This window comes from Pteropus vampyrus, unplaced genomic scaffold, assembly GCF_000151845.1.
Source record: "Pteropus vampyrus isolate Shadow unplaced genomic scaffold, Pvam_2.0 Scaffold3, whole genome shotgun sequence".
NCBI lineage: Eukaryota > Metazoa > Chordata > Mammalia > Chiroptera > Pteropodidae > Pteropus > Pteropus vampyrus.
The window spans coordinates 6,327,577-6,346,046 of record NW_011888784.1 but is presented as its reverse complement, the minus strand read 5'-3'; the positions used below and the strand labels follow the sequence as shown (position 1 = coordinate 6,346,046).

At 38.4% G+C, this 18,470-nt stretch overlaps 2 protein-coding genes and 1 pseudogene across 3 annotated transcripts in view; 1 reads left to right on the top strand and 2 right to left on the bottom strand.

Annotated features, from left to right (window-relative positions):
• Positions 1-384, bottom strand: part of EPG5 (ectopic P-granules autophagy protein 5 homolog) — an 88,415-nt gene extending 88,031 nt beyond the window's left edge. Inside the window, exon 1 of one of the 2 annotated variants that reach the window (XM_011361199.2) lies at positions 226-384. In XM_011361199.2, coding sequence (XP_011359501.1) covers positions 226-288 — 63 coding nt within the window. In that variant the 5' untranslated portion in view covers positions 289-384. The remainder of the gene's footprint in view (positions 1-225) is intronic. The other variant, XM_023531400.1, reaches the window with a different exon arrangement.
• Positions 385-2,713: 2,329 nt separating this feature from the next.
• Positions 2,714-2,832, top strand: LOC111741908 (annotated as a pseudogene).
• Positions 2,833-10,802: 7,970 nt separating this feature from the next.
• The window catches only part of PSTPIP2 (proline-serine-threonine phosphatase interacting protein 2), an 85,106-nt gene continuing 77,438 nt past the window's right edge, over positions 10,803-18,470 (bottom strand). Inside the window, exons 12-14 of the mRNA XM_023532051.1 lie at positions 15,613-15,647; positions 14,494-14,551; positions 10,803-11,811 (exon numbers count right to left, since the gene is read on the bottom strand). Of these exons, the coding sequence (XP_023387819.1) occupies positions 14,502-14,551; positions 15,613-15,647 (85 nt within the window). The 3' untranslated portion in view covers positions 10,803-11,811; positions 14,494-14,501. The remainder of the gene's footprint in view (positions 11,812-14,493; positions 14,552-15,612; positions 15,648-18,470) is intronic.

Genomic DNA, 18,470 nt, shown 5'->3' with positions numbered 1-18,470 from the left:
TCAAAAATGGGAGAAAAATTTTGGGATCCTGACAAAGTCTGGCAGGGAAATGTGGAGGAGGAACAAGGCTAGAGTCAATAGGTGGTGGGATCAAATATGGGGAGGCGGGACAGAGGATGCGGAGGGCTCAGGGGTTGGGGCCCAAAAGAGGAAAAGGGAGACAGAGCCTCTGCACCAGCCAGGGCCTCGGAGGGAAGGAGGACGAGGGGAGCCGGGTAGCCTCACCTTGGTTTTAGTCCGGCTGGCCTTGGCCTTGGCCCGGCGCGTAGGTCTCACCGCCTCAGCCATAGACCCCACGGCGTCACCGTCGCCGTTTGTTTTGGTCAAAACCCTGCGCTTCCGACAATCTGCCCAGTTCCAGCCTCCGGACTGTCACATGATCGATTTTCTAGCACTCCCGGAGAAGGGGCGGAAACTCGGAGCCTCTACGGGCTGCAGCGTAGGACAAACCACGCCAAGAAGCCTTTTCACTGGAGGATAGTGGCCCCGCCTCCTTCCGTTCAGGCCCCGCCCCCTGGCATGGACAAGGCAGGCTCTTGGCTCCGCCCCGTGGGGTTATATTGGGCCGGGACAGCGGCTCTCCGGACTGACAGGTCGTATCAGTCACCCCGGTCCTGCTGAGCCTCACTCAATTTGGACCCGGGGTGCGTTCGCACACCTCACCCACGTTGGCATAAAAAAATCGGGAGAGAGGAGTTTGTCAATCTTGTTTTGACTTTTAGATTACCAGATCCAGTTAGCCTAAATCTCTGCTTCGCGCTTAAGGAAAGAACCTTGACGTTCATCGAGGTGTCACTTCACATTCCTCTTTTGTGAGAGGAGTAACGATGCTTGCTTTTTCGGTTATAATGAAGATTAAATGGACTAATCGTGAATGGTAGCGGCAGATATGTTAATAAATGGTAGTTGTTATCATTACTGTATGAATTCTCAGACAGGAGACATCTTCCCCAAAGAAGGCAGAGAAAAAAAGCAATAAGACAAGACCCTTAAAAATATTCTTAGTACAGATTTTACACACTTTCATTTAAAAAATTCCAGGTATGAAAAACTTAGGCCCATTTCCCTTCCCCAGTTCTACAATTTCTTTTTTCCAAAGCCCTTAGTACCTCTTAAAATACTATATAATTTGCTTTTATGTTGGTGTCAATCTGGCTAGAATATAAAATCCTCAAAGGCAGAATTCTTTGTTTTGTTCCATAAGGCAACCTAAGGACCTCTAGAACAGTGGCCAGTATATACTATATGCTCAATAAATATGCAATGAGTCAGATGAATGAATGTGAGTTGTGTCTGATGGTGGGGTAAGACAGTTGATGGAGTGTATGGGAAGACAAAGAAAAACAAAACAAAAAACTATGTACCCAGTGGTAGCATACCCTAGAATGAAAAATCCAGGAATATGGCATGAGAAATGAAAACGACATAAGAGATGCAGCCTGCATAGTATCTTGTTGAAGAGCTAATTAAACATATAAAATACAATTTCATGTGTTTTGATTCCAAACCCTCAACAACAACAAAATTATCAAGCTACTCAGAATATACATGTTCTTTGTATACCCTGCGGGGGAGATGTATAAATGTGTATAATGTATGTAAAATTATGATGAGCAAGATTTAACCAATATAAACAAAATCTTTACACCACCATTACTAGCCGTAACTTTAGCTAGTATTTCTCCCCATCTGAAAAACTCTCTCTGGCCTCTACCAATTCAAATCCCTTTTGGCCTTCAAAGTTCTCAAAGTGCCAGTCACTACTTAGCAAAACAGAACTGGCCCTACCTTCACTTCCTGTGCTTTACAGCTTAGTTGGAAAGCAAACAATGCATAGATAAATTGCAATAAGTATATCAAAGCCTATGGGGAAAAGGAGGCATACTTTATAAACTGAATTTATTAGATACTAGAATAGTGTAAGTAGTTAGGTTTATTGGTCATATCAGGCAATAGAAGAAATCAATATATAAATACTGAAGTTTTAAAATTTTAAAGGAATTTGTCATATATAGGACCATGTATAACAAAGTTTGGTCTATTGAATTTGAGTTGGCCAAACATTAAAGTTTCCCCTTGAAAGTGTTTAATTTAAATGTATTAGATTTATAAAAAGAATGTCGAGATTTATAAAGATAACTTGAAGACTTAAAAAAAAACTAAATTTTAAAATGTGTATGACTTGAATTAATTGAAGATTAATTTTCAATAATTGAAAAATTAATTTAAAAAATGAAATAATGACAAATGTCTTTTCTATATATAAATCCTTTCTGCAGTAACTCTAAAAAAATTCATGTCAACAGCAAGCAGAGTTAATTACTGTCCTAACTAGCAGTGAGAGATTTGCTAGTACTGATCCCTGGGCAGTACTAATCACCACTTCCTGAGCTCTAACTATCAGCCAGAATCTGCTCTGAGTATTTTTCACATAATAATTCGTTTGATTCTCATAACAATCCTACGAAGTCAATAATTTTATTGTTCTTATTTTATAGACAAGGACTAAGGCTCAGAGAGGTTGAATTATTTGCCTAAGGCCAAACAGCTAGTAAATGGTAGAGCTAGGATTTGAACCAATGCAGTCGTATAATATAAATGGACTTTTAAAATAGGAAGCTAGGCCTAGTCTCTCCATGTTTACCATACTCTGTACTTATACACTAGGGCCAAGTTGAACATCAGAAACATTTTATTTAAAAGATATTGGATTATCTATGGCCATGCCACCCTGAACGTGCCCAATCTCCTCTGATCTCGGAAGCTAAGCAGGGTTGGGCCAGGTTAGTACTCGGATGGGAGACTACCTAGGAATACCAGATGCTGTAGGCATTAAAAAAAAAGATATTGGATTATTCGTAATAGTCATAATGTTGGGTATTGGGTTTATTTTTCCCCTTCAAAATTTTCTATAATAGTTTTAAATTATAATATTCTTAAATGTGTGTGTAAACAACATCAAAGTGTATATAATAAAAAGTTAACACTCCTCTCCCTAGAGTTAACTATTATTAACAGCGCAGTGTGCATCCTTTCAGACTTTTTCTACCCATATACAAATGTCACACTCTGAAATACTCAGTGTCTATGTATGTATTACCTGTGATCTTTTAATTCATAAATCTTGGAGATATTGCCTTAGAAGAACAGACAGCTCTACATCATTTTTTCTTAATTAATTAAATATTTCATAACTTTATACAAACAGACTTCTAGTGATCATGAAGTTGTTTCCAATTTTCCACTAATAAAAACAATGCTTTTTTTATATATAAAACATGGTTATATATAAACCACGTTTATATATTTTTGTGCATGTGTACTTCTATAAGATAGATGCCTAGATGTGAAATTGCTGATTAGAGAGACATTCTCATTTTTAATTTTGGTAAATATTTACCAAATTTTCCTCTAATGGGTTATATTAATTTTTACTGCTGCTTTTAGAATTTAAAATAATTTTTAATCTCAGAAAAATCCCAATCAACTAAAAATAAGAACTAGGCATTTAATAAAAGGAGTATAATTCACATATTATATTATGGCGTTCCAAAATGTAATATGACCATGATTCCTAAGTCAACCAGCATCTGAAACAGTGTTTGTCATAACAGGGGTTCAGTGAAAGTTGCTGAACTCAGGAAGGACCCCGGGTGGACCTTTCTTAAACTTGCTCACAAAATTATATTCCAGAGTCTCTGTTGCCATCTGGTGGTAACTCCCCGTTGGTGAAACCTCCTCTGATAAGATTCCGAGAAGTCATTCATTCTACAGTTCATTACTTCCTGTACATCATTCTGTGCAAGGCATTATTTCATCACTCATGATTACTAAATGCATTCTTTAAATTATAAAAGAATCATGTTACTACCAAATTACTTCATTTTCCTGAGACAATTAGCTGGCAGTGCAAGTAATTACCAAAAATATTCAGCCTACATTTTTTAAAGACTCTTGTATAGATGGGGTCTCTTCTGTTAATAGACTTTGGTTTCCACAAAAAGCAAAACATATAAAACTTTTCTTTTTTTCTATTATTTTCCCTCTTATCATAGTCTTCCCCACTAAAAAAAACAAAAGGTTAAATGAGTTATAGAAATAATTATTTGTACCTTCAAAGCATCAGACACTGTTGGTGTCCATATTCCATGGGCACTTATGTCTGAGTATGCAGACCCAAATTCCAACCACTAGCACCTCTTAACCTCAGAGCTCTCCTTGGCCACATGTAAGGCAAGCTGAAAGTGCCAGGGAAATAACGCACTGCCCTGAAATGAAAGCAACCAATGACAGATGGGAATTGGCATATAAATACAGTTATAGGTTGAATTCTATCCCCCAAAATTACATGTTGAGGTCCTAAACTCCAGTACTCCAGGTTGTGACCTTATTTGGAAATAGGGTCTTTACAGAGGTAATCAAATCAAAATGAGGTCACAAGGTTGGACCCTCACCCAGTACAACTGGTGCCCTTATAAAAAGGGGGGATTTGAACACAGAGACACACAGAGGAACACAGCCATCAACAAGGCAAGGAAAGATTCTTCCTTCACATTCCTCAGAAGGAACAACCCTGCTGACCCTTTGATTTTGGACTTCTAGCCTCCACAACTGTGAGACAATAAATTTCTGTTATTTAAGTCACCCAGTTTGTGGTACCTTATTACAGCAGTGTTAGCAAACTGCCCAGCTCCCTCACTTGCTGGGTGGAAACACTCTGAGGTATGTGTTCTGTGCTATTTCTCAGAATCCCTAGTAGGATATATCATGTTTCCTACAGTGGAAACTTGCTTGATGACATACTCTTTATTCACTCCCTTCTCTTCCCCTTTTCACTTCTCATTTTATTACTGGAGTCCACCAGATTCACCTTCTAAAGAAATTACTTGATCTCAAATCCTTGCCTCCTTTTGGGGTAACTCACACTAAGACAGTTGGCATCAGAAATGGTACTCAGATGCCAGGATGGGATTCTGGAAATTGATCCCTTCCCAGACAGATGACAATGAGGGTCTCACTGCTTGTGGAAGCGAAATGGTGAGAAACTCTGAGGTAAAGCATCATATTTATTGGAGGCCTCATCTGTGGCAAATTGGGGTAACATTCAGGAGGCAGGGCTTATGCAACATCACTAGCATTTGGTTGTTGGTTGTTGTCACACTGAAGAAAATGACAAGCTCAGGTCACTAGGGACAAACAACAAAGCCTCTGTGGCAGCATTTAAAGAACAAATTTTCTAAAATTATAAAGGTAACATGAACATGAAATAATGTTGCTTCTAAACTATTTTAGCTTTCTTCAGACCCACTGAATCAGGCCACCACATCAGCGATCTATCATACAGTGGAAGTGGTATTTTCTGGATCAGGTGGGACAAATCCTAAAAGCCAGAAAGCCAAATACATCACAAAAGCAATGCAGACACCTCTATCACCTTCCTCTGTTACCCTTATGCCTCTCCTTCAGCTCATATCTGTGGCCTCATAGGAGGTTTCCTTCAAGCCAGCTGATGGAGAAGAACAAACCAATTCAGGCTCGGTTCAAGAATAAGTCAGCTCTATATGTTAATTGTTGTTAGTCTGTATGTGGACTGCTGCCACACTACAACCCCACTTAGGAATGCCCGTGAAAAACAGTGAAGAGAAGTATTCTCAGTGAGCAGTGTATCAATTAACACAGCTGGTCATCGACTTGGTGTGAAGGAAGGAATAGCCCAAGGTAAGTATATGCATAGACTCCTGGGCAGTGGCACGTGACTTGACTGGTTGATCAGGGAACAATATTAGAAGACTGAAGAGATATGGGGTCAAAGAAAGTAGTAACTATACTGGAAGAAGTAGAGGATGATCATGAGGAATAGCAAACGAATAGGCAACAAATGTGCAAATCTTTGCATCTTACATCAGTGCACACAAAACAGTATCTATCAAAGGAGGTGCACAACAACCAGGTGGGGGAACTCATCCGATGGAGTCTAGCCAGCCTCTGTCCTTGGCCACTCCAGTGCTTCCTCAGTGGGTTCATGAACAGAATAACTATGGTGACGAGTATGAAAACTCTATAGGGGCCCCCACTCACCAGGCCTGATCTAGTGGCTACTGCTAGATGTCTGACCAATTAGCCCCAGAGTCTGAAGCTGAGCCCTAAATGTTACCATCCCTCAAGGAGCCCAACCAGCCACTTGGTGGCAAATTGATTCCATCAAACTCCTTCCACTCTGGAAGGGGCAGGAATTCATCTCTACTGGGATTGATTCCTAGATTCTCCTTTTCAGCTGGCAGTGCCTTAGCCAACAACATTACCTAAAGGCTAATAGAGTGTCTGATGTATCTTTATGAAATTTCACATAACATTATCTTAGACCAGTATTTCAAGTACTGCCATTCCCCTAAGGAGCCTTTTTAGACAATTTTTTTCTAATCACCACTCCTATGAAATTTTAATACCACAGATATACTGTATCTGATTATGCACTGTATGTATATCTGTGCTTTATACATAAAAAGAGTAAGATTTGTTTTGCCAATCAAAAACCAATTTTCACCTTCTTGAGAGTAATATTGCCCCTGTTGAGAGCTCCTGATGCATATCCTATGCCAAAGGCTGCTTCACTTTACAATGAAGATGGTACAACAATATGCAAATGTCCATGGGTTCCAGTGTGTACACCTAGAAGCTGCAGCCCTGATAAAATATTGGAATAGCCTCTTAAAGGTGCAGCAACATGAGAATACCTTACAGGGCTGGGGAATACTTAAAGATGAAGTATATGCACATATGGCCACAATATGGTAGAATGTTCTGACTCCACTAGGTAGAAAACACAAGTCTGGAAGCCTGGAGGTAAGAGTAGCCTCTGCCACAATAGCTCACATTGACCCATTTGGGGAACTTGAGTTACCATTTCCTCAATGTTAGGCTCTGCTGAACCAGAGCACCCGTTAGCTGGCAAGGGATACATCTACCAGGGGACATAGAAAAGGTTCCACTAAAACTGTGGCTGATGCCTCATCATTTGGGGAGTCCTCATACCAGTAGATCAGCAAGCAAAGAAAAGAGCAACTATCCCAGCAGGCATATGTGATTGCCATGAGGAAAGGGGGCAAGGAGGAATATCTGGAACACAAGAGTTTCACTGGGGTGCCTCTTAGTGTTACCATGCTTGGTGATAAAAATAAGTTGGAAATTTCAGCAAACAAAGTCTGACAAGAGCCTGATAACCCTTAAGGATGAGGGTCTAGGTTACTCCATCAGTCAAGCAACATAGACAAGCAGATTAGTCAAATGTGAAAGGAACCTAGAATGTGTGTGTATAGCTTGCTGGGGCTGCCATAGTAAAATACCACAAAGAAAGAATTGAAACTAATTTTCTTGTAGTTCTGGAGGCTGGAAGTCCAAGATCAGGGTGCTGACAGGGTTGGTTTCCTCGGAGGCCTCTCTCCTTGGCTTGCAGATGGCTGCCCTTTTGATGCCTCTTCACATGGCTGTCCCTTTGTGCACACTCACTCCTGGTATCTCTTCCTAATAGCCTTATTCCAACTTAATTACCTTCTTAAAGGCCCTTTCTCCCAAAATAGTTCCATTCTGAGGTACTGAGGATTGGGATTTCAACATATGTATTTGGGGGGACACAATTCACTTCGTAACAGGGTGGTAGATGATGGAGATAATATCAATCATGAACTCAGAACCATTTGTAGCAACAGGGACTATAGCTTGTCCTACTAAGCTTCTAGTGTGTGTGTGTTGGAAACTGGGACTTGAAGAAGCAGTCATAGATGGAGTAAAATTAATGTGGGCAGACATCCAGGTGTATCTCTGACGAGTCAGGTGCTCCTTGCTGAGCAGAGCCTAGACTCACTCTAGTGGCAGCTGGCCTCAGTTTCTGGTGCGGTTTCTTGAGACAACTATAAGCACAGCATCTGGGGATTGCATGCTGAATCTTAAAAGGTTGCCCCAGAGGGGCACAGGCTGGGGCTAAACTTGGCTTGCAGCTGAACCCCTGTAAGGACTGTGCCCCTGGACATCTACTATACAAAGCCACGCTAATAAGACTGAGAGACTTAGGGGCTTTGCTTAGTACATAGAAACAGACACAGAAAGGCAGCCAAAATGGGAAGACAAAGAAGCAGAAACTATATGAGAGAACAGAACAGAGATCCAGGAATAATGGAATCAAGCAATCTAACAGATACAGAGTTTAAAACACTGGTTATAAAAATGCTCAACGAACTTAGGGGAAGTATAGATGAATTCAGTGAGTACTTTAACAAAGAGATTAAAAAAAACATAAAAATGGAAATGGAAATAATAAAAGGGAATCAGTAAGAAACGAAGAACACATTATCTGAGATGAAGAGTATATTAAAGAAAATCAACAGAGTGGATAAAGAAGAGGATGGGGAAACCAAGGACACTCAATCAGAATGGCAAGAAAAAAGAAACTAAGTCTATAATAATTTAAGGAGCCTATGGGACTCTATTAAATAATGCCAAAATATTCATGTCATAGGGGTACCTGAAGGAAAACAAGAAGTTGAAGAGCTATTTGAAGAAATAATGATGGAAAACTTCCCTTCTCTGGTGAAGGAAATAGACATGCAACCCCAGGAAGCTCAGAGAATCCCAATAAATAGGAACCCAAAAAGGTCTACACCAAGACACATCATAACTAAAATGCCAAAGGTTAAGTACAAAGAGAGAATCTTAAAAGCAGCAAGAGAAAAGCATATAGTTACCTACAAGGGAGCTCCCGTTAAGACTGGCAACTGATTTTCTCAAAAGAAATCATGCAGGATAGAAGGGCTTGGCATAAAATATTCAACATGATGAAAACCCAGCATCTACAACCAAGATTACTTTATCCAGCAAATCTGTCATTTAGAGTGGAAGGACAGATAAAGAGCTTCCCAGACAAAAATAAGCTAAAGAACGTTATCAACACCAAGCCAGTATAACAGGAAATGTTGGGGGGACTTCTTTAAGAAGAAAAAACATGTATCAAAAACAGGAATGGTGATAACTACATTCCTATCAATAAGTACCTCAAATGGAAAAGAATTAAGTGCTCTAACCAAGTTAGGGAAGCCGAATGGATAAGATAACAAGACCCCTACATATGCCGCCTACAAGAGACTCACTTCAGATTAAAAGACACGCACAGACTAAAAGGAAAGGAATGGAGAAAAATATTGCCTTGATAGACCTAGAGGGTATTGTGCTGAATGAAACGGGAAAGATAGAGAATGTCAAATATCGCATAATTTCACATACATGTGGAATCTAAAGAACAAAATCAACAACAAAAGCAGTAATAAACTCAGATACAGAGACTATTTTGAACCACTAGTTGGGAGGGGGGTTAGGGAATGGGGAAAAAAGGCAAAGGGATTAAAAGGTACAAATGGATAGTTGCAGAATAGACATGGAAATGTAGAGTGTAGCATGGAGAAGATGGTTAATAAAGTAATAAATATGTAAAGGGGAAGAGGGCACTAGATTTAGTGGGGTGACCACTTTGCGAATTATGTGGATCTCTGATCACTAGATTGGACGACTGAAACTGGTATATTATTTTATGCCATCTATAATTGAAAAAACTCATTGAACTGTACAATGTAAATATGAGCAACTAATTGTCTATTATATTTCAATAAAGCTGGGAAAAAGATTTTTAAAAATTCATGTGGGCACAGATTAATCTGAACCATGCAGGAGTCAGTGCTGTCAGTACCTATCATTTCCTTACACACCAGCCCAACTTCCAGCTGCCAGGAACCACGTCTGCCTGAGGGCCCTCAGAGATTACTAGAACCCACTCTGTCAGAGTTCATAGCAGGCCACAAATGCCAGAAAATTAATGCCTCACAGGAGCAGCCCTCGACCTGTGACTGACAGGAGTTGGTGAATGACTATCCCAGCCCCTGCCCTCAGGTGAGCTATCTCTGAGGTATGTCTCCCAGGAATCCCCAAAAGGCTTAAGTTCCAGTTGCCCACTGTGGCAACTAGCTTGATAATGCACGCTCTTCTACTTCCCTTCCCTTCTCTGGCTCACTTCCACACTGGTGCTTTCTGGGATCATGTCCCAGAAAATGTACCTACACTCGAATCCTTATCTCTGAGTCTGCTTCTGGTGGAACCCAAATTAAGATACCAACAGTCTGCAAAATAGCTCATATTTACTAAATTTAACAAGTGTACTAATTTGACTGGCTTCATTCCCTTTACACTCCTTATTTTTCTCTCAACTGGTTTCTTTATGTTCTCTTCTAGGCTACCAATTCTTTCATATTTACTACTATGTGTCAGGCGCTGGGGATAGAGCAGGAAAAAGGATAGAGAGGGGTCCTGCTCTCCTGGAAGTTACGGTCTAATCTCAAGAGTGAATCATGTAACCATGAGGAAAACGTGGGGGTGGGGAAGGATACAGCAGTGGGATCCGCCCTAGACTGGAGGCAGGGAAGGTGTGTCCCTGAGGAAGTGACCTTGCAGCTGGCGCCCGGAGGAAGTGGCAAGGCACCAGTCTCCACGTGGCTTCCCTCACCGGCAGTTTGTCCTTCCGTAGTCTAACAATAGCAAATGTGACAAAAGTGGGTCAAGTAGCACTTGGGAGAAAGACGTGGTTAACATAAAAATGCAAAATAAATCCCAAATCACCAAGAACCTTTATTTTATTTCATATTAAACTAAAAGAGCAATAAAAATATTTTCAATTCATAAAACACTTACATCAATCACACTGACTAAATAGAGAGAAAAGTGATTCCCTGAGGAACTGCCAAAAATAAATAAAGTACTTAAAAATAGAATGTTCTGAGTTTGAAGGAAAATTTCCTGAGCCTTTTCAATTTGGGGAAGTCAATGGCCCTTTGCAAGCTTCAGTTTCTCAAAGGGATATCCAACTGAAGCAAGCTTCCTGTCATGACAAGAAGCTGCCACTCTCAGTAGCACCTTATATTAAAAGAGGAGAAAGAATCAATCTTCTTTCAGTCAATTTGTCCATAGTTCTAAGAAAGCTACTGCATAGAGCAAGAGAGGAAAATATATGCTCTTTGCAGTAACAAAATTTTATAGCCTAAGTGCCAGTGTTATTTTATTTTTATTTTTATTTTTTTGTCCCATGATATTTTAACTTATTAACTAAAATGAACCATTTTCTTACAGTGTGTGACTGTTGCCCGAAAGGTACATAATCTCCTTGCTGTTTGTGGGTGACAAAAGGAAGACCCCAATTTCTGTGAAAAGGGAAGACTGACACTTTAAAAGATTCCAGGATCTAGAAGGGCAGGATCTCTGTGAAAATCCAGGACTGAGGACTGGCTTTATAACTCTAAAATTCTCTTCAGGAATAGAGTTAAAATACCAGATTTCATTGATTCTAGGATACTTTTTTTTTCTGCACATGTTATAATCTCAAATTCAAATGGGCTTGGCTATTAACTGCCACACATTAATTGTGAATTCTCCCCTACCCAACTTTCTTAGTGGTATATAAAATAATGGCATGTTTTACAATCAGTGCTTAGATTAGATTAGATTAGATTAGATTAAATGTGGTATGCAGTGCTTCAGTACACACAGTGAGTCATATAAAAATAAATCTGACATTTAAACCCTGGTAATTTCCCAATTGAAAAGATGCTGGCAAAAACATTTGGTGTCTTACATTTCAACATAAGTATCACAGCCTTGGGAAGGGTTAGAAGAATTGTGATATGGGATGAGCTTGCACTCTAGTTCTGGGCTGTCCATAATCAGCTGGGACAACAGTGAGGAAATTGATTTCACACTTCTGGGCCTCATTTTTCTCATCTGTAAAATGAGAAAGTACGATCAGATGGCCTCTAAGTCTTCCGGCCAAAAGGAAGAAATAATTTTAAATCTTGTACCACTGAGAGTGTGTGTTGCTGTGGAAATTCCATAGCATGCTGCTCCTCTGCCAAAGGAGCTTCTTTGCAGGTTGATGGCTCAGACTCCTCTACAGCCACTCCTGCCTTCACCCCATAAGAGTCAAGGCTCCAAATCCAGAAACTGTCCTGGATCAAGTAGGAAACACAATGCTGTCACAACTTTAGTAACTGATTAAGAAAGGATCATTCTTCAAACTGCGACAATCTGTGAATTTGTCTTAGAAACTGCGGAACTCAACAAGCTTAAGGTAAACTAAATGTCTATGATACATTTAAAATATCAAAAAATTAGAGCAAGGGTTCATTTCAAAGTCTTCATGATTGATATAATTTCTACAGATTCTGCTGCTTGGAGTGCCTCCTTCCATGCCATAGAAGCACCAGCTGGAAAAAGCTTTGTTTTCTAAAAGGAAATAAAAAGGAAATTTTATTTCAATTAACCATTCATGTCAGCAGCCCACTCTTACATTGAGATTTTATTCAATGAAGACAAGTGTGTTTGCTTGGCCAAGGAAAACACATGGTGAGAAATGGGTATTCCAAGTGATGAAAAATAGAATGTGATGATAATAGCATCTTTTTATAGTAAATAATACATGTATTTATATTTTTTGATACACATTTTTAAATTCCAAAGTTATAATCTATCTTTACCTAAACATGTTAGAATTAAAAACAAGAATAGCAGCTAAAATCAACAATTGCAGGACAAATCACAAATTCCTAAACTTTCTTATTTAAATTTCAATTCCAAAGGTTCAGTCAAACTATTTTAGATGTTGTGATAAGTTGCTTAACTAAGTTACTAAGGTAGACTCCCTTCTTTAAAATTCTCTTAAATTCAATTATACGTGTATATGTTGAATTCTTATTCACTGAGACAGCGCGGACACTAACAAACCCCAATAAAATGATCCAACTTGAATAAATGTGTTGGTTTTAGCATCTTGCATTCAAACAGCAGATTCCCGGGCTCTGAGAAACTAGAGTTGTTGGGTCATGTGCTATTATTAAGCCACTAGAGTATATGATTCATGCAAACTGGGGAGGGCAGGAGAGAACATGGTTAAAAATAAAAAGATACTCTTGGAGCTGCTCTTGCCCTGCCCATAGCCATCATCCTTGTGATGATCCAGAGAGCAATTTCACCTTCGAATCCCACGTCATTGATTTTTGTGTTGCTGCTCTACCTCTAATATGGGTCTTGCCTCTTTCCACGAGAAAGATGGAGGCTTATGAAATGAAGAAGAAATGACAACTGGTTGTAAAGACCACATTTGTTTGAAGGTAAGAAATTAATATATATAGTTTGAGGATGGGGTATGTATGTCTTCAATTTCCATTATCTTTTACAGTAAAATTCCTTACATATTAAACACGCTTCTTAAGCAATTTAAAGATTTGTGTTTAAATGTAAGTAATTCTAGCTGATTATTTCTATTGAATCAAAGACAACATGGCTTTCATCCTATTTAGCTAATTGGCTATAAGTCACAAAGTAGATGTTTTTAAAGGGTTTTGATGTGCTCACTTCCAAGCGATTTCCAGTCAGATGGTACAATGAAGGTTTTAACAACTCTCTTAAAACCCGTTTTGTTTCATAAATGACAGCAAATGTCACAAACACCAAACCAAGAAGGGTGGGAGAGAGGCCATTTGAGTTCCATTATGACTTCCTGCATCCCACCCACCTCTCCTATCACTCTCTCAGGAACACATGACGTTCAGTAATATGCAAGAGGATCAACTCTTTAAAACACTTTTTAATTAAAGAAGTGATAAATGTTTATGCAGACAAATTAGAACACATGGACAAACAAAAATAAAGACTATTACCTGTTTGGGAATACATCCTTTCAGACCTTTTCTTTGCTCATTTATGCATATATTGTCATACCCCAAGATATGCCCATTTGGGTTAAAAGAATTATACTTTATGAAGAGTTTCATTTAGTATTGCTCTTTTGGCTTCAGAGGCATTCCTAAACATTTGTGAAGATTGATACTGACTCGGGGCATGGTACAAGCACTCAAATGCCGAAGAGTAATAGTCTTAAGACTCATCTTTGCAGTCACAGTTGACTTAATAGTCCTGCTCTAGGAATCCTTGTGATTCAAGAATCCAAGTAGTAATAATCTGGTGGAAGATGACCCTTTGATACCTTTGTGTGTTCGGAGAGTGTAATACCATTTGCCTTATTTTTATCCACTTCTTTTACCTGACTTTTCCTTTTTTGGGAATGAAGGTGTGAGAATCAGGTGCGTTTTGTTTGTGAGCATTGCCTTAAGTGTAGGTGTGTAATAGCCACTACAGAGTTTAATGAGAGCAAGATCAAGAGTTGTAGAATAATTAATGAAGGAAAAATACCCTCATTCAAATAGGTACAGAGTGGTCTCCAGTTCCATTTCAGTGGTGGGATCCAGAGAAGTCATCCTGCAGGAACACCACACCTACAGGCGTGCCAACCTGTTGCAAGGCCTTGCTTGCTTGTAGTGGTGTTATAAAGAAGCATCAAAGTCTTCAAAAATACAATCGCCAGGCTAAATGCAATTTGATCACATGAAAATGATTAAAGGCTCTTACCATTGATGTTACTGGTAGATCAAACTGTAGTTATCAATCACAGAGTAACCTGGGTCATCTGCAAAGGGCGGGGCACAAAACAACATGAATCCAACATTTTTCCATGATAAGATCTTGCCCTTTCAAATCAAGGCATTCCACTCAAAGATTCTAGTGACTTCCCTTTAGTAAGAAAATATAGCTGGCAATAAAAACTACAAATGGTAGTCATAACTATAAACAAGAGAATATTCTGGAATTCACTATTATGATTTCTTTGCCCTTTTCATCTATGCCCAGAGAGCAGCACCCACAGTAAAGTCATCTTCAAAAATAGACAAAAATAAGTCCGACATTATCAAGTCATAATTACAAGGCAATAAGAAAAATTTTAAATCCTTTTATTGTTCAAAGATGTCATTTCAGCCATGAAATTTTTTTTCAGTCACTAATTTTTTGCTAAGCTGCTAAGTACAGCATTAGTTGTCTCTTCCCTCAATCCCTTGAACATAGATAGGCATATCTTTCTTTTATACAAATAATAGATATTTGTTGAGTACCTACTAAATGCTTAGTACTGTGTTAGGTATTGTGAATGATACAGGAAAAACAAATGCTTGCCCTCAAGGGTCTCATAATTATCTAAGAAATATAACTATTAAAAAAAATGATCAAATGTGTAGTTCTTCCAGTGGTATCATAAGAATTTAGGGAAAAAAGGAGACTAGTGACTAGCGAAAGATCCAATTATGGACAATATAAAATATATATAATATTAAATTACACGGTTCCAGACATCTATGCTTTCTATAAATTATATTTCTGTTTAATCCAAAGGAAACTATATCTCAGCTCTGCTGTTCTCACAGCCAAGTTGAAATAATTTCTTAAGTAAGACTGTCTTATAAAAAGTTTCTTTTGGCACTCCAGGAACTAAATTCTCTAAGCTATAAAGTAGACCACCAATTACCAAATCCTGCTTTGTGACACATAGTATTATAATAAGATTCTAATATAGACTTATTCTCTTATGTATTTAATTCTATTTATTCCCATTTTTCCTTTTATTTAAACATTCTAGCTACTCAACCTTAAGGAAAACCTGACAAGCATTTCCAAAGGCCTTTCTCGGTGACATACCTGGTAAACTTTTAGGGACTGGGAGAGGTCCCCTCCTGTAAGAAATGAAAACAAAAATCTTTCAGATGCGTTCTTGTTTTTCTAATTTTCTACTTCATATAACAAGCATAATGCATTCTAATCATATCTGGTTTCTGCTTTGGAAGACAAGAAAAATGGAGATGAAGCCAAAGGTCTGAAGCACTGACCTACTGCAATCTACACTGCAGACATTCTGTTATTCTGAGGAGCAGGATGCACCGTGGTCAGGAGCACAGAGCCCTGACACCACAAACCATATGGGCAGGAGGGACATCTCAGCTGTGTAGGTGAGATTTCCTGATCTCCTTGTACATCAGCATTTCCACGTGTAAAATAGGAAATACAAACAGCTCCCACTTCACTGTGAGGATTAAAGGAGCTAATTCACATGAACTGTTTTTTGTGGTTCTTTTTTTTTTGACATATTCTCCACCTCACATAGTTATTATTTTCTTTTTTATTTTATTTTATTATTAGTTTCAAGTATACAGTACATTGGTTAGACATTTATATAGTTTATAAAACGATCCCCCTAATTGTTCTTTCTCTCTTCTGGCTCTCCACTTAGCCATTACATTACTGTTGACTGCATTCCCTATGCCGTGCTCCCCATCCCTATGACCATCTACCAACTACTAATGTACTTCTTTAACCCTTCACCCGTTTTTCCCAGTCCCCCAAACCTCCGCCCCTCTAGCCGTCACAAGATTGTCCTCTATATTTGTGTCTGTTTTCAATTAGTTTGTTCTTTTTGTTTCTTAGATTCCACATATGTGAAATCATATGGTATTTATCTTTCTCTGTCTGACTTATTTCACTCAGCATACTAATCCAGAAATAATGGAGTCAAGCAATCTAACAGATGCAGAGTTCAAAATGCTGGTTATAAAGATGCTTAATGAACTTATGGGAAGTGTAGATGAACTCAGTGAGAACTTTAACAAAGAAATAAAAAACACACACACACACACATAAAAATGGAAATGGAAATTATAAAAGGAAACCAGTCAGAAATGAAGACTACATTATATGAGATGAAGAGTGTATTAGAGGGAATCAATAAAGTGGAGGAAGAGGATCGAAACACCGATATCGAGGAAGGAGAAGCCAAGGACACCCAACCAGAATGGCAAGAAAAAAGTAACCAAGAATAGAAAAATAGTTTAATTAGCTATGGGACAAAATTAAGGGTAACAACTTCCATGTCATAGGGGTACCTGAAGAGGGAGAACAAGAAGTTGAATATATATTTGAAGAAATAATGATGGAAAACTTCCCTCAGCTGGTGTAGGAAATAGACATACAACCCCAGGAAGCTCAGAGAGTCTCAAAAAAAATGAACCCAAAGAGGTCCACACTAAAACACATCATAATTAAAATGCCAAGGTTAAATACAAAGAGAATCTTAAAAACAGCAAGAGAAAAGCAATTAGTTACCTACAAAGAAGCTCAAAAGAAACTTTTCAGGACAGAAGGGCTTGGTACAAAATATTCAAAGTGTTGAAAACATAGATCAATAACCAAGAATACTTTATCCAGCAAAGCTATCATTTATAGTCAAAGGACACATAAAGAGCTTCCCAGACAAAAATAAGCTAAAGGAATTTATCAATACCAAACCAGTATTATAGGAAATGTTAGAGGGACTTCTTTAAGGAAAAGAAACAAAAAAAACACGTATCAAAAACAGAAATAAAGAATGGTAATAACTACCTTCCTATCAACAAGTACCACAAATGGAAAAGAATGAAGTGCTCCAACCAAAAGATAGAGAAGCTGAATGGATAAGAAAACAAGACCCCTACCTATGCTGCCTACAAGGGACTCACTTCAGATTAAAAGACACACACAGACTAAAAGGAAAGGGATGGAAAAAGATATTGCCTCGAGGGTATTGCACTGAATGAAATAAGTCAGAGATAGAAAGACAAATATTGTGTAATTTCATGTACATGTGGAATCTAACGAACAAAATAAACAACAACAACAAAAACAGAAACAAACTCATAGATACAGAGAATATTTTGAGGGCTACTAGATGGGAGGAGGGGTTGGGGGGATGGTAAAAAAGGGCAAAGGGATTAAGAAGTACAAATGGATAGATTCAAAGTAGTCTCAGAGATATAAAGTGTAACATAAGTAAAACAGTCAAAAGTGTTGTAAAAAATATCTAAGGAGGCAGAGGGGTACCTGATTTAGTGGGGTGACCAATTCATGAGTTATATAGATCTTTAATCAATATGCTATACAACTGAAACTAATATATTATTATATGCCGACTATAATTGAAAAAAACTGATTGAATCGTATAATGTAAATGAGCAATTAATTGTCTATTATATTTCAATAAAGCTGGGGGAACAAAAAGACTAAAAAAATAGTATTTTTCCTCATGTGAAAGGAAGCTGGTTATTACCTTGCCAAGTTAGGCCCTGTAGCCTTTCCTGGTGGGGCTGCATTCTTCTGGGGGCAGTAGAAATTTTCATACATGATGGGTGCTAGAGAAATCATCAAGAAACAAAATGTAAAGAGGCAGATGTCTTCCATTCTCAATGACACGTGACAAAAAAAACTAATAGAATTGCTTAAACAAACTCCCGACCCTACTGCTCTATTCACCTGGTGGAGTCTGTCCAGTTTTTCGTTGATTCACAAAGTACTCAATGTCTTTCTCGATGCTGCACATTTCTAAACTCTTACGAACTTCTTCATACATCTAACAAAAAGAAGAGGGATGTCCATCAAAATTATGGCACAGCTTATTAAAACAGGTGGCTTGATGAAAGGCTGACTCATTTCCAAATTTTGTTTTGGAATTTGTTTGGTTTTTTGTTGTT